Here is a 16,540-nt window from a genome sequence, read left to right as displayed (position 1 = left end):
CGTGGCACCGACGCAAATATGACCTGCCTGGGCTGGCCTAGGACATCGGTACACTCCCAGACTTTCTCGAACTCCCAGAGTTATGCGATTTCAATATTGATATACTTCCAGAGTTATACGATTTCAATATTAATACACTCCCAGAGTTATGCGATATTGAGTTATATGATTTCAATATCGATACACTCCTAGAGTTATTCGATTTCAATATTGATACACTTCCAGAGTTATGCGATTTCAATATTGATACACTCCCAAAGTTATACCATTTCGATATTGATACACTTCCAGAGTTATGCGATTTCAATATCGATACACTCCCAGAGTCATGCGATACTAATACCAATACACTTCCAGAGTAATGCAATATCGATCCAAACTCACTCCCTCTACTTCAAGACTTCTTGGAACTGCTATCTGAACCCATAGATGTAGAATCCCTCTGTGCGTCCTGGGACCTGGGAATGAGTTCAGATGGAACTATCTGCAAAGTGGAAGAGGACGATAATGCTGAGATGTCAGAATAGACAGGGTAAGGTAATGCCAAATCTGTACTTGAGGAATGTACTAAATGGATATAGAGATGAAGAAAATTCTAGGCAGCCCAATTGCACCTCGGAAGTTAGTGTATCAGGATCTCATAGGCTCATAAAGCAGTAAGCTATATTCCAATTTCACTATCTTTAGTAAGGTTAACATAGTCTTCTAGGGAGCTCGCTGAGTAGTTGAAGCAGCTAAAAGGAGACCTAGAATAAATCACCAGGTACAGCTTTCCCCTGCATATAGAGTCCCATAGAAACTAACAATTCCCTAAGGCGCTTGTTGTTCTAGATTCCTACATTGTGCAGATGATTCCATGGAGCTTTAGTATCCATAATGCTGTCCAGAAGACCAATACCCCACCGGCTAGTGCCTTGGGATCCCCGAACCCGACCCCACGGTAGTATGCTACTGTTGTAAACTCTATTAGAATCAGAATACGGAAATCACGGGAATTATGGGAATATATAGTTAGGAATCAAAAATAACTGAACGCTAGTTGATAGCAATAGGAGAAGTATACACCTGTTACTACCAAGGAGCGTTCAGTTATTTTTGATATGTAACTATAGGTATCCGATCTGATTAGCAACCACTCTTTCTATTTGTTCTGCTTCTTTGCGGTATGCACTTCGCAGGCTGGGATAGTTTTGTGCATTTTTTGTTCTTCAATATTAGTTTTCCAGCCACGTCATTTACTGCCCAGGCAATCTTCTGATACTTGTACTGGCTCCGATAGATGTGAGTTTCATTCTAGATTAAAAAGACAGCTTCAACCTAGGAATTTTAGCAGTTTGTTCAATTTTTATTCAAAAGAAATATCAGCTGGCGGAAGTACTGTACTCCTGGCAAGGATAAGTGGGACGGTTGAGGCTTCATGCACTCCAAATGTTCAGACAGTTCGTCAGTCACCTGCCCAGGTTGCGTCATGTCCCCTGCCAAGACTCGCCTCCTGATCCCTGCAGTTCTGAAGTGCACGTGAAATGATCTCTCATACTGGAAAATGGGCGCGCTTCTTTTTCACAAAGCTCCCATCTAATGTGTAACTACGGAAAAGGTGAATGCATAAGCTATTCCAGGAATAGAAACTTGGAATACTAATATTATTAATTTTCACAAAGTACAATCAGACACGCAGATCGAAAGGGGTGTTTATTTTCACAAAGCGCAAATCCCGCTTGACTTCAACATCGATTCTGCTCTCTCATAGGTACTCCAACTCCTTGTTCATTGCCGAATCCCTATCGGTGTGCAGAGCATAAGTCCACATTAAATATCTGAATAGGCACTAAGAGTTGATAAACCACACCCCATCACAATCATCAGACAATTCATGTGATGAGAATATCATCGGTATTTGAATTAAGCATCCACCTTCCACATTCTCTGTAAAGCTAATACATCTCACGACTTGTGCAAAACAACCCCTCCATTTCCCTTACCATTCCTACCCTCACTAATCCCATACCACTTGATTTGAGTGTTATTTGACTTGTTAGAGACCCAGCCCCAAGCCTCTTCCACCCTCTCAACCTTCATCAAGCCATGATAAAATTGGTGTCAGCTATTGGAATCCTTTCTAGTTTATCATTTTTTAAATTTAGCCCACTGCAATAACAAAAAAAAAAACCCCTGTTCAAAGCTCCTGACATAGCTCCTTGCTCTTATTCTGCGCTATCGCTAGAGAAGGCCAAAGCTGTTCCCCTAGTTTGTCTCCTCACCCATTCACCACAATATCTACAAGGTCATTGCAGTCCTCCGCGGCCCTCACCTCCTCGTTATTTGCCTGCTCTCCCAGTCAGCCATAGTATACATCCCAAGCAAGTTGTGGGTACTTACCTTTCGCTTCTCAGAGTAGTACTTGACTCACAGACTATCTTGTGACCGATGAGTCTTTGTTCTAAGATCATTGTTGAATTCTTTTTGGATGATTCTCCAGTTTTTCTCACCGTATTTCTCAAGGAGGAAGAGAAGAACGGCAACCTCTTACTGAGTGTAGCTTTTGGACCTCATTGTTGCCCATTTCCTAGGTTCCAGGAGCTGTTTTATATCAGGACGTATACAACACTTTGACTTTTTATATGGCCTTACTTCAACCTTTTCAGATCTAGTGTAGTGCACCGCTCACAACTGGAGGAGTTCATGTATCTGAGGGGCTTGGTCTCCTCATTCTGGAAACATAAATTGAACTCGTGTCCGCTATTGTTCCCCGTACATCTAAACATGCTGAGTCGAAAATGGACCCCCATTGAGATTGCTTATTTATACTTTTATTTGTCACACAGGACACCACATGAGGGGATTGCTAGGCTGCTCACCCTCAACGCTCCAAGAGAAGGACTATCTCGTACACATGATGGAGTGCGCTCCAAAGCGAGACAGCTACAAAAGAAATTTGGGCTTGACCATAATGAGGGTATAATCAATAAGGAAAAGGTGAAAAACCAACTCTTTGTTGACCTAGCCAAAAATAGACTTGTTCACCTAGGCCTATAGCATGGGATTTCCGCCTAGGACTTAGCTATTTGTTGTGATCTCACAGTATGTGTAGTATTGCTAGCTGGAGTTGGCAATAGCTAACTGCAGACTCAAGGAATCATGGGAGCAAGTCTGATGGAAGGGATATGAGGTGGAATGGAAATAAGGGTAATACAGCCATGTCTGCATGCCAACGGATCATTGCTAACAGAGTTACAGAGACCTTCGAGCTGTGGTGGGTGGATGGAATATGTTTCATAATATATGCATGGCTTTAAACCAAGTGGGTACGAGTATATGTATTATAATAATATCAAGGGGGGAAATTTGTTATTTACAAAATGAAAACCGAGGTTAATAGTGGGTCTTATGCGGTTTGTACTGGAGCTTTTAAGGAAGAAATGATAGAGAGAAATATCTAAGGCCATTTCTCCATGTGCTTTTCTGAGCGGACAGTCATTGAGGATTTACCACATTAGAAAATGATTTAGAACAAGATCTTATTACAGTAGTAACACCTGGTATCAAGATCTTTCAAAGCTTAACAAAATGATAAAGAATGGAGGAGAAATCAATTTGGAAAAAACTCAATCATGTGCATTATCACAACTAACAAGCTGCTTCAAATTCAGTATAGCACAGAAAGTTCTCATCCTCCCCCCTTGGTTCAGATCTATACCATACCATAGCTTAGAAGACAGTTTTAAAACAAGAAGTTGCCAAGACTGTTAGACGGAGACAATTTGATAGACTTCAAGATTGTCTAGGCCAATCGAGATTTGTTTCTGTAGACGGAGATTGTCTAGGAAGGCTCGGACTGAGCTCGCTTCGTTTATGACTACTAGGAGTGAAGTAAAATAGGTAAAGTAGAGTAGAATCGTAAAAACAATATTATATTGTCAAGGTCTCTTCTCCGTTGCTTGATGATGTCTAAAGCTTGAGAGACACTTCAATATTTATATTCCATGTCTGAGTATTCACGGACTACATTTATTTATCATACAACTATGTACTTCTTCAATCGTAATTCGCAACATCAAGTTTTCTTCCAAGGTGCAAACACCTGTGGGCTGTGAAAACCATCACAACCTCTTCGGTAATTACAATATTTCTTCTTAGGAAACGTAATGTCCCCAATAGTAATATCTCGATTAGCAGGATCTTTAGACTTATGGCCTAGTTCTTAAGTCGAACTGAGTTGGCTCCAATTGTCTTTGCCATTGATAAAATGATCAGTTTTATCCGCGGCTATATCTGCAAAGGTGGTCGTCATTACAACCATCATAGGTTGTCTAACTCCGATCCTTTGTAACTCCATACTCAACCGATAGATTTTCTCTGGAAGACTTCCTATTAACTCACAGGAAGCTATTCCACCAGATTGGTAATTAATCCCTCGGTCGGCAACTCTTGGTTGCTCTCTAGGTAGTAGGTTTCAGTAACCATTGTAGAATTGAGAATCACTCCATGGTTACGACATGTTTCGAAACCCAGTTGCAACACTCCATGAAGTTCGTTGGCTTCTTTGGTAGTGTCTTTTGAAGTTCTAGACTCTTCTGGTGGATGTAATTGTATTGGTCTCTAGTAGAGATCCATTACCATTTGATATCATCTCTTTATGCGAAATCGTCCCGTTACTTACAGCTCATATCAAAGGTGTCATGTCTTTGAAGCCAAGTAAGTCTCTAAGTGGTTGACGGAATCACTCCATTCCACTTCTCAGACCTAGCCGAAGGTCCCCTCTTATATATCCGGTGAACAGGATCCAGTCGGACGGATGGCGACGACATATATGGTGTTATTCTAATACCTTCAATTCTGTAGTAATATAGTCACAGGACGCAACTGAGATTGATATATATAATGACGTGCGGGCCCCATAAGGGAGCCGGAGGGGGGGTGTTGGAGACCAGAGATTCCGATTCCAAGTGGGGTTACCCTACTTAGGGTGGTTCCTAGGTATCGGGTTTTGGTATTCCTAACAAAGACTGCTTCCAGGTTCCTACAGGGAAGTCCTCCAATGTTGACCGGCCTCACAATTCCAGGAATATATGAAGATGTTGACATCCACAGAGGCCACAGCTTATTGGCGAAAAGAAAAACACCCAATGCAGGCTGGATTTCAAAATGGAGGAAGATTATATCTCACTTAGTAGCCTCACCCCATCATGATCCAATGAAAGTGTTAAGAGCTCTGACGAAGCCCTTGAAGAAGAGTAAGCACCCCCGGGAAACCAAGTAGAAAAATATGCTAAATTACTTTTTGAAAAAGTAAGACTTATTGCTCCCTTGCCCAGTTCCAGGTCTGCGCTTTTCTTTTTATCCTTTGGCCTTGGGGTTTTCTATCACTTGGTTAGCAAAAATTCAGTGCCAATAACTAGAGGTTTAAGTGTACTAGTAGCCCACAGGAATATATCCCTGTTTGTAGATCTCTGCTCCAGCTAAATGGCGGAGCCGCACCAGAGACAATGGAAAAAGAGTCAGGAGGTTTAGGTCAATGGGATATCTCCCCCCAAAAAGCTCTTCTACTGTGATAAACGGATCTTGAATAGACTCGGGGAGGGGGGGAAATATTTCCTACAAGATGAGAGAGTTGATTAGTAGGATGAAAGAAAGATAAAGATATAGTAGGGAAGGAAAGAGCATGCATATGGATCTATGACAAGTTCATCATCCACAACTCGGCAGACGGTTAAAGTGGCCTTGATTTCATTGTTTATATTTGCTGCAAATAATTTAAATAATAGAATGACCTTCACAGCCCCAGCTGAACCCTGGAACCACAATTTGCAGTCACGTTCTAACTGGACCTGTAACTCACTCCACCCCGCTTCCAGGACAATAGTTGGAAACTCAGTTGGTACATCATTAACGCGGGGGCTATAACAAAGGTCTGGTGTCTTGTTTGAGCCTGCGAACTCAGCAACAAAGGTATCGTATGCTATTCAATTATTAGTATTGACTGGGGAGGTTCTGTACAGCAGAACAAAGAGACATACTAATCATAACATCAGTTAGCGAGATGAAAGCGATTGGCGTAAGGAGGCTGTATAACATCCACAAGCCAAACTCAGTTCTCATCCAGCCCACTGCAATTTCATGCAGGCGACTTGGCATGACAATACGGAGGTACCTGTCGGGGGCAATAAAGTGAATTCTGGTAATAGTTAGTATATTCTTCCTCATCCTGGGCATATACAAGGCATAGGGATAAAGTATCAGAACAGTTAATTTAGGTTAACCTGCAAAATAAAACCTGCTCTGTACGAAACCTTTACCCCTGGAACTTGTACTCACCTCAAGCCAAGAGCACTGAGATCTTTCTGATGGAGAAGGTTATAGAGAATTTCAGTGGACACGGTTGGATCAAGCTTTGAGAATGTAAGAAACTCACAGGTGCGAGTTTCAAACGCCTTGTGGATTTGTGCGAGGATTTGTGCAGCCATGGTGAGGTGGGGTCGCTCTAGCGGTTGAAGTAATGGGAAAAAAGGTTGACAGTGCTTGCGTGGTTTATATAGATCTCACTGCAGGACATGTTACCAGGTAGCGACTGCTGCAGCTCTCCAATAACCTTAACCCCTACAGGCAGGATGCATGGGCAAAGGCGATAAGGATAACAGCGACATGCCTTATCTCCACAAATCTAATCTTGAGGCAGAGAATCAGTTTCTTGTTTCCATAAACACATTATCACTGGTGAAATCCGATAGTTTGTTTTCATATACAGAGCCTCTGAACCCTCTTGGCTGGGTCCTTCACCCTTTACACCAGGTTATGCTGTTCCATCAGTTTGTCCAGCTGAATTGAAAGGTTACTCACTTCCCAATTCTGTTACTCATATTTCTCTCTGAGCGGGATGTCCTCGGGAATTCTATCTTGGCACAATCAGATGTATTGTCCAAGAAGCGCACGCGAAGGGCTGTCCATGAATCATTCGATCCACTCGACTAGTATATTTAACCCAATGTCCCGCAGGATCCGTACTGGCTCAGATTTGTTCAGTAGGTGTACAGCACCGCACCGTACTATCCCATATTCCACAGAAGGAGGGGTTTAAGTATCAGAAGGTTGTCAAATTGATTGGTGAGGAGAGACTTGAAGGTTTGTTTTCTCCTATTTTTTCATCTTGTTTTTCTCGAAGATGGTTTGGGGGAGTGGATGGGTGGCTAATGTGGGGGGGTTTCAGAAGTTAAAGCGGAAATCGAAAACATCAAGACAGTTCATATTCATAGTCTTAGACCGAGCAGGATTAAGGATTTGAGTGTGTTGTCGGCTTGCTCGGAGAGGGTTCACGCGGAATTCATTTACGAGGATGAACATGCTGCGGGAAGCATCTAGGGCATGATAGTTAATCGTGCCGCGATTGTGGGTCCCTTCTCCTTATTACTGGCGCTGAATTTGTGCTAACCGAGTGACAGAAAGCCCCGAGGCCGAACAAGCCACCAGCCATACCGCATGCTGTGGCTACCGCGGCCGTGTCGAAGGCGAGTGAGAAGGCTGAGACAAAGGAAAGAGTTGTGCCAAGTCAAACGGATACAAAGATTAAGGCGAAACGTGAACCTGAGACCAAGGTAGAGAATAAGCCCACTTCTACTCAGATGAAGCATTCTCAATCGGCAACATAAGCTGCACTGATGAAACAGGGATCTTCTAATCTGTTCACTTCATGGGGCAATGCTGCTAATAAGAAGGCGGAATCCAATCTTTCTTCAACTACGCATAGTCCTAAAACTGAAGAAGGTTGGTTATACTCACATCTTACGATTACCATGATGGATACTCATTTGTGATTTCAGTCTCGGTTAAAATAGAACTTGGTAGCGAGGAAGACTAAGATTTTGAACCTACTCTCCTTAGAGATACCGCTGAAGATGTCAAAAAGAGAAGGGAGAGGGATGATGAACTTACTAAAATGATAGAGATGAGTGATGATGAAGGAATGTTTTGTGCTTACACACTTGATTGTTTTCCGGGTGCTAACAGTTGTCAGATATCAAAGCTAAGCCTAAAAGGAGAGTAAGGGAATATGTGAGCGATGAGGAGGAAGAAGAGTTGGAAGAACAAGTTCCAGAAGTTCAAAAGTCGCCAGAAGATGAGCCTGTCGAACTCCCTACCGGTAGTGTTGTGAGCGCTGTCACCAAAGGCGGTAGAAGACGTGGGAGGAGAAAGGTCAATAAAAAGGTACAGGTTAAGGATGAGGATGGGTATCTTGGTGAGCATTTGTCCTATTACCCGCTCCCCCACACAGACTGACATTTCTTTACAGTCACAAAGCTTGAGCCTGCATATGAATCCTTTTCGGAAGAGGAGCCTGCACCAAAGCCCAAGCCAAAGCCCAAGCCTACGCCAAAGGGTAAAAAGAAAAGCGCGGGACCCGGGACTGGGAAAGGGAGTATCAACTCTTACCTCTTCGCAAGGTAGTCTATATCACTTGATACTGTGCGCTCGTTCACTATTACACCCATTGTTACCAACTCCTACCTTTCTCTTGCCGCTATATCCTTTGTGGAATCAGAAGTTTGCCTCTTGTTGCATTTGGTTTGATTTTTGTACATTTTTAAGTTTACATTCGGCTAGACTTTCAATGTTCGGGATGGTCAGGGGATAGCGGGAGTTCGTTGGTGGGTTGTACTTTAGAGATTCATGTCGCTCATTGGGTGATCATGTTGCGTCACTCGGGAGTTTATTTTGTTTTTTTGTGAGAACTGGTAAGGGGGATCTGTGCGAAATATAGTTTATGGAGGCTCCAGGCACCAATATTCCGAGAGAAGGACACTGCCTTGTCGGATAGGATATTGATAATAGGTATTGCCAAGCCACACCTTTCGGGGTGAGTCAATTTTGTAAATCATGTGACCGGCTAGCAGGGTAACCCCACCACCCGAAATTTTATCCCACATTTTTCCTTTCTGCATGCAGAGCTTAACCAACAGACTTAACACACACCTCCATTGAACTCTCTACAACCCACAATGACCAGCAAGCGACCGCCCCGAAAGGGCAAAAAAACCCTGGCGCAAGAATGTCGAATGTCAGTTCCGGTCTCGAGAGCATCGGAACGAATAGAAATCCACATTCACGAGATATCACTCGTCAAACGGGCGGGACTCTGTGGGTGAGCACGGATCGGAATGGGGCGGTGGAGTCACCGGATATGTGCAGGGAGCATCTCGCCCGCTCCTCTCCCCCCCCATCGGACGGTTTCGATTTTTGAGTAGCGGTCTCGGGTTATGTGAAGCGGGTATTATAATCTCCTAGTAAGTAGGGTCTGGGGGTAGGGGGTTAGGGGGGGATGTGCTCGGGGTAATGTGATGGAATCGGGTAACATATTTGCCATAATTTTGTTACTTGGTATCACACGGCCGTGGCAAGAGCTATGCTGTCAGTCCGGGTCACATTATGGATGTATGTTTTGTGGATACATTCTCCGGGTGTGGGTAGCAAGGTTTCTGGCTCGTGTATTGAGCGACGCTTCTAAATTTAGTGTGTGCAAAGACTTGACCCATAACCCTTATATTGCGCCATCCACAGAACACGTAGCGACTGCAACCTATTTGTCCTACTTGTAGTAGGTACAAGTAAGTATTAACCTCCTGGTTCTGATCCAGCAGCAGATCTTCGGTTTTCTTAAAAGTTATTAATATTTGTCACAACCATACCCGACTTCCACAGACTTATGCGCACATCCTAAGTACTTGTATGGTGAGGAACACTTAGACCGCCTCAACAAGAATGGCATCAAGTCTGGAGAGCAAGATCAAAAAGTTGCACGTTGCACTATCAATCAGAGCAGTGCGATTGCTTGAGTAAAATGAATAAATCAGGATAGTCTGCACAGAAATACTCAATTTGATGATATGGTACGGTATTGTAATCAAGAAATAGTCTATGGAGTTTTTTTCGTGAGATAAACAAATGGATCTAGTAATCATCCAGATGGCAAATCTGTGGAATCTGGGCGACAGCTTTGCGCCGGCTCTTGGTACGCAGCCCCTGGAGGAACTTGTTGTTTGCTCAGGAGGATTAAAAAAAGGATCCTAACGGGCCCCAAAGAGGCATCCAGGGCACCGCTTTCGGACCCTCATCGTAAAAGATCACTCTGACAGTATCCAGCGCCCGGACTCCAAAACCCCCCTGTCCATCCCATCCCATCCCATCGCTCACCACCTCCCACCCCACCCTATTGCAGTGTTCAACTCGTTTCAACGTAGCGAAGCCAACGTCTCGGTGCGAGCGGGCAATTGCCCAAGTTTGTACAGTATCGGTACGCGATGCACGTCAAGAATGGACAGACCCACCCCTACAATCAGTGATTCTCCAAAGCACCGGTGACAAATACCGGTAAAAACGGCCATACCGCGACCAAAGCTGAAACCCCGCGGGAACGAACCGTACCTTAAAAAAGATCCCAGGAAAAAAAGGGGGGGAGGGAGAAGAGATCTCAGTCAGCTCGTCATTCCCATGATGGGTTTAGTGAATTTGTATTGACAGGTTAACGGAATTGCGCGAATAGCCAGTTAAGGAGATCCGACATAACCTACTTGTATTACCGGTATTCATTGGGCTGATCTTTTGCTGCGTCGGGAAAAGGCTAATCCTTCTCGGAGGGGAAGGGGGAGGGGGGGCTTGTCCCTGAATTCGGAGATTACAGTTAAATGGTTTTGAAGGTGATGGGCGGATTCTAGGAGTTTTTACTTGTACTTGTGCTACTGCTAGTACTGTACGGCACTGGCACTAAGGAGGTTCGAAGCTCTCGGTACGTGGAAGGTACAGGTGTTTCGGTACAGGTGTATTTCTTGTGAAAAACGGTACATGGTGAACCTTTTGGTGAGGAGGTATGCAGCAGACCAGGTAGAGCAGTACAGTCATTTGATCTCCGATCGCTTGTCTAAACTAACCTTTACTTTGCATAGTCTGTAATGCTAGGTAGAAAAAGAAAGAAAAAAAAGAACCAGATAGAGATGGTAAGTAGAGTAACAAGAGCCTCAAGTTCTGAGTTGGAGAGAAAGACATACTTTATGATCAGAGTACCGCAATTCCAACAATGCCATGCAAATCCTATCGCACACAAATTGTTCAAGATCTGGTTACGGTCAAAGTTGCAAAGCAGTTAACCGACATCCTTGAGATAGCTGCCAAAGGTATTTTGACAATGCTAAAAAAATGTGATTAGCTGCTAAGAATAAAAAAAGGTTAGAGATGAGAAAACAAACCACTGAAGGAGAGGAAAATTAATTCCTATAATGGAGAGAAAGAAGCCGGACAGATAATATGATTCTGGTGATCATGGGTTGTTGTGCAAGGTTTCTTTGAAAATTTTCACCCTACTGTTCGTGGCATCCACTGTCATATTTTTACTCAAGATCAGAGCACCCACAAAGTATAAAAAAGCAAGCTAATACACCTGTCATGGTGATAGTATATACAGGCAACGTTCAAAGCAGTACACTTGTATTTGTGCGGTATGTTGTGTTCTCATTTTGCGGCGTACCGAGAGCTTCGAATCTCCTTACTGGTGTTCGAGTCGGGTATCGGTATTGGTGCAGGCACGGTACGAGTACCGGTATCAACTGAACTCGCATCAGCGAAGATCAAGTCAACTTGCACATTACCGCACCGAAACCTCAGGACCCTATTACCGGTACTCGAGTACGGTACTGGTACTCTTGTATGTACGCCGGGGCACACAAAAAGCAATCCTCCCCACTCGAGCTGTGTTGGTGAATCACCGCTAAGTTAACTCGAGCCCATAGTTGACTGCATTGGTAGGCCGGCTCACCAGTCAGGGGAATACTACTCGGGTACCGTACCGCATTGGTACAGTATAGATACATTGCGGATGGAGAAGTCATGTCACCTCAGGAGGTACAAAGTACAACAAAGTGCTGTGTGCCGCGAAAAACAAAGGAAACAGTGATACGAGGAGGGAAGTCTGCCCCATCGCTATCATCCGAGTACTCGTACTGTGTTCTCTTTTATCGTATCAAGCTTACAACTACGGCAGTGCTCGTGCCGGCACAACTGTCCGTCAAATGCTCACAATATAACCCAACTCCCGTAGAGTACCGGTACGGCATTGTAGAGTTCCGGTGCTCGGGGTAAGGGTAAAGTACGATTACCGTACTCGAATATCGGGACGAGCAGGGGGTTTTGTGTGGGAGTGAATCAGTGGCCTCAATAATCAGTGGCGGAATCACGCAAACCTACCAGAAGGGGCACCAATTCCTCACTCGACATCCCTACAGTGTGTAGGATCTGAGTTAAAAAGCTCATGGAGGTACTCGAGTACCCAAATAAAGTACCGTAATTACGCTCAGACAACAGCTTGTCCCAATACCTGTACTCAGTACTCTACTCGTACTTCGCCCCTGCCCCGAATACTCGTACCTATCGCTCGTCCAAATCCACCATATCACACCCACTGTTCCCCTGCCGAGCGATATATGGTGCGGGTAGTAATCCTCGCATATCCCACAAGTACTCGGGTACTGTACTGTATTCGTAAACATTCAATAACAACAAGTTAATCGCGATTTCCAATCCCAATTCGAAAGCAATAGGCGGGAAGAACTCGCTCCAACTTAAGTTACTACGGTATTCAAATTAATAAAGTAAATAATTACGAGTACGAGTACGAGTACAGACAGGTACAGTACCATCACCACACCCCTCCAAAAAAAAAACGGGATGAAATGCACCCCCTAGGAAAAAGTAATGAAAAAGAAAAAGAAAAGAAAAACTATTGTCAAAGGAGTATTCCGGCGTCGCTAAAAATCTGATACTTACGAGTAGAGTCCCGGCACAGAGAATACCGTATGTTAGGCACCAGGTACCGGGAACAGGTCTCCACCAATCAGCTTGCAAGACTTCTCACGATGCTGGATGGCTTCGGGGTCTGTTTCAAGATTTTTGGGTGTGGTTGGGTTGGGTTGATTTGATTTTCTTTTTCTTGACAAATTTAATTTTGGGGTTCGGGTGTTCCCATACAAGTACTCGAGTATGGGGTACTTTAGTGTGGTTTACCGAAGCCCAAGTTATGGTTGCTATAGCTTGGCTTTGGGGGGCGGTCGTTTTCGAGTGAGCCAGTGTGATTGCGGGAGGGGCGGGTGAATTTGTTTGTTTGTGTTTATGATATTATAATACCGGTGTTATTATTCTGAATGAATGCGCTGCCCGGCTGTCTGCTAAGGCTAAGGTGTAATGTGGTGGACGGATGGTGACGAGCTTTTACCGGTATTTAAAAGAACTTTCCCGGAGCAGTGGGATGACTACCGCTCAGTCCTCCGTCTACGAGCCAGAATTGGGCGTTTACGTATGAGCTCCTGTTATCCATCCACCTCCATTAGCCTTCCTCTCTCCCTCACCCCAGAAGGGAGTTATAATCAGTGCATACTCGTCGCTCCCCAAAAACAACGCAACCCTCGCAATCTCATCACTGACAGCGCCCCGTTTGAGTGGATTTATCTGCCCGATCTTCCCCTCGGTTCCGCGCTTCCTGGCCGCGTCCCAGACTCCACTCGTCATTCCGGTCTCGGTGAGACCGGGACATATAGCGTTACAGCGGACGTTCGTGCCCGCCAGTTGGAATGCTGAAGTCTGCATCACGTTTATTACTGCGGCTTTGGAAGCAGAGTAGTCGGCTGCCGTATCTCCCATTAGCCCCCGCTGTGCGGCAGAATGAAGGGATAAATACTAGTCCCGGCGCCAGACCTAACCCCGGCAGTTGAAGCAGTGGCAATAATCGATCCTCCAGGAACCTTCTTTTCCTTGCCAACAACCTGCATTGCCTTCCCGGCATACTTCACTGCTAGGAATACACTCAGCGTATTAACCCTCAAGGTCTCCATAAATTCCTCCGCCGTGATGTCGCCAACGAGCTTCATACCGCCGAGCACACCCGCGTTCGCGAAGAATATGTCCAGGCGGGCGTACTTGTCTAATGCTTCCTGGACCACCGCGGCGACCGAGGCTTCGTCCGCGGCGTCGAAGGTGCGCGCGTGGATTTTGGTGTTTGGCGCGAGGGCGCGCAGTTCGGATTCTAGGGCTGGGAGGTTGGTATTCGAGAAGTCGCAGATGAAGAGGGCTTTGAGGTTGTTGCGTGCGTATTGCAGGGCCGTGGCGCGGCCAATGCCGATCTTTTTTGAGGGTTTAGTCGTGGTGATTGAAGAGTTATGGGGAGAAGGGGACCCACGGCGGAATTACAACCGGTAACTATGGCGACTTTGCCGGTTAGCCTTCTGCAATCCCTCGTCAGCTTCTTGCATTCTCAATTCTCGTTAGAGATAGATAGCAGGGAGGTATTCCCACGGCCCAACCGAATCCCCTGCGACCATCGGCACAGGAGGTAATCCTCCCTCCCCGCCACCGCCGCCAACATGCCCCGCAACCTGCAATAATCGAGACTGTGCCGATGATGACATTACCTACTGTTTTTACTTGCTGCTGGATCGGCAGTTTTTCGAGGGGGTATCCTCGTTCGTTAGATAGACGTGGTATGGTGTTGTAGCTGTACGAGTAGAGTTGGTTAAGTTGGGTTAAGCCTGGCTGGTCTGCGGTGAAGCTTAAATAAGGTTCAGCGAACGTGGGAAGGGCCTATTGCCGAACCTCGATTCAATATAATTTATTTATCCTTGTATCGCCGAACCTCGGTAACGCGGGCGGTTGGGTTCGGGTCCGGAGATGGGATGCTTGGCAAGCTGTTACTAATGAAGGAGACGAGGGAGGAAGAAAAGGTGGTTGGTATCATATCATACCGCTATTCTAGGTCGGCGCCTTGATTGCTGATTAGGATATTCACCTAGGCTTTGAGGCTGGCTTTTTGTAGAACTCAAGTTGGTGATGTTTTTTCTCCCGATATTTTGATGAGCTGCGTGTGGTAGTGGCTTGACCACTTGGGTCTGGCTCTGGTTGAAAACATTGAATATTGTTCTTGGTATAGCCTACGGGTCTATGATAGATATCGGGTTATCATATGATACTAGATTCATCGATTCATTCCACGGCTTTCGGGTGTCCGAGATTATATATTTCCCCAGAGCTTTAGCTTGGTTCATCACTCACAGTTCATCACTCGGTTTCAAGCTTTAGGCGCAGAAATATTTCATTGATTTCTGCTGTTAATGATAGCTGAAAGCCATGTACCCCTCCCAAATTTGGTCTCACAGTGGTCTGTTTGTTTTCTTAACGTCCCATCATTCCGGTCTCCTTCCTGATGCCCCATCACAAGCGCTCACCAGCAAAGCATAGCAAACTTCACCGACTCAACTTTCATCCCCGTTCACCCAAACAGCCTCATGAATCTCCAACTACTCTCGGGAAGCTCTACCCAACGCAGGAACCGGTTTCCTAACGACTGTCTCACCCTCTTCTCCCTGCTGCTCACCACTCAGACTCAACCCTCCCATCCGGGGACTAAGATCACCCCCATCACTTCCCTCTCGTTCCCCTCCTCCTTGAGCAACCCCGTAAGCAGGTTGGACTTCAGCGACCAATTGAAGACGTCTGTACTCCTCGGTATTGTCACTTGCGTAGTTGGTCACGGAGTAGGCCGGGGAATCGGAGCTGATGCGGCGTTTGTGCGGGAAGAGGAAGAGGCAGCACTTCATTTTGATTGTGTTTTGTGATCGCCGGGTGAGCCTTTGGGATATCTTTTGGGGTTCGTTGGGGGGATGGGGGATGACAAGGAGGGTGGAGGGGAGGAGGGTTGTGTTTGTTTGTGTGGAGTAGGTGTACGTGGGGGTGTACGTATGTATGCTTTGGGGATTGCGAGGTCGTGTGGCTACAGTAGAGATGGCATCAGCTATATGGTGATGAGATGTTTGAGGGGTAAGTTAGTGGGCATTGAGGTGGGATGGAAGTTATCATAGTTAATCACTCGGCATCTGTTTTTTTCTAGCTTGGGGGTTTGTTTTGGTGATCTATCCGCTCACGGGTTATATGTAGCGGAAGATTTACAGATGTAGGTGGTAAGATGAATAACACGATTTTGGATATTATACCTGCCCTTTTATACTGTCTTTCGCTTGTTTTTTTCTATCATACTCATTATCCATTCGGTAACACTATCGGACGCTTCCCTCACAGCACCTTCCGGCGTGCACCTTTCGAACACGGGTGTGGTGGAGCGCTTCTCGTTGAATGGCCACGGCCCAAAAGCTTTTGCGATTTTGTACAATGGGTTTAGCTCAAGCTCTTGTAACTGGTACTTGTCATTGCCAGGTGTGTTGTATTAAGTAAAGGTACCGAATACATCGGTATAATCATACCAGTAGGCATTCGCTTGTTTACTGGTGGCCCCTCGGTTCGGCAGGTTAGAGTTTGCTAAAAAGTCGTGGTGCTCGAGGAGACAGCTGTCAATCATCGGATATCCCACGTGACCGAGTTCCAACCTATCCTGACTTCTCAACCATCTGTTGATAAAAGAGAGCGCAGCCTTCCGACTCCCATCTCCCGGGTTTATCAATAGACGATACGTGTTCCTGAGTCGCTGACAACTAGTCTCGTGAGCACCATGACTCGCCTT

General features: G+C 45.4%; 1 protein-coding gene; it reads right to left on the bottom strand.

The window, feature by feature from the left end:
* Window positions 1-12,599: 12,599 nt before the first annotated feature.
* Window positions 12,600-14,572, bottom strand: GSTUM_00010913001 (uncharacterized protein). XM_002841583.2 has 5 exons: window positions 14,326-14,572; window positions 14,210-14,255; window positions 13,712-14,153; window positions 13,412-13,658; window positions 12,600-13,340 (listed from the first exon to the last, which is right to left on the bottom strand). The coding sequence occupies exons 1-5, from the start codon at window positions 14,436-14,438 to the stop codon at window positions 13,256-13,258; spliced, it is 933 nt and encodes a 310-aa protein (XP_002841629.1). The 5' UTR covers window positions 14,439-14,572; the 3' UTR covers window positions 12,600-13,255.
* Between the last annotated feature and the right edge of the window lie 1,968 nt (window positions 14,573-16,540).

The sequence above is a fragment of the Tuber melanosporum genome, assembly GCF_000151645.1.
Source record: "Tuber melanosporum whole genome shotgun sequence assembly, scaffold_77, strain Mel28".
Classification (NCBI taxonomy): Eukaryota; Fungi; Ascomycota; class Pezizomycetes; order Pezizales; family Tuberaceae; genus Tuber; species Tuber melanosporum.
Note: the sequence above shows the minus strand (reverse complement) of the source record. Positions and strands in the feature narration are given on the sequence as shown.

Coding starts and splice junctions, on each gene's coding strand:
- GSTUM_00010913001 (XM_002841583.2), bottom strand. CDS start 14,438: ATGTCATCATCGGCACAGTCTCGATTATTGCAGGTTGCGGGGCATGTT. Junction 14,256..14,325: donor GCAGGGGATTCGGTTGGGCC/GTGGGAATACCT, acceptor GAGGGATTGCAG/AAGGCTAACCGGCAAAGTCG. Junction 13,341..13,411: donor TTGTTTTTGGGGAGCGACGA/GTATGCACTGAT, acceptor GATGGATAACAG/GAGCTCATACGTAAACGCCC.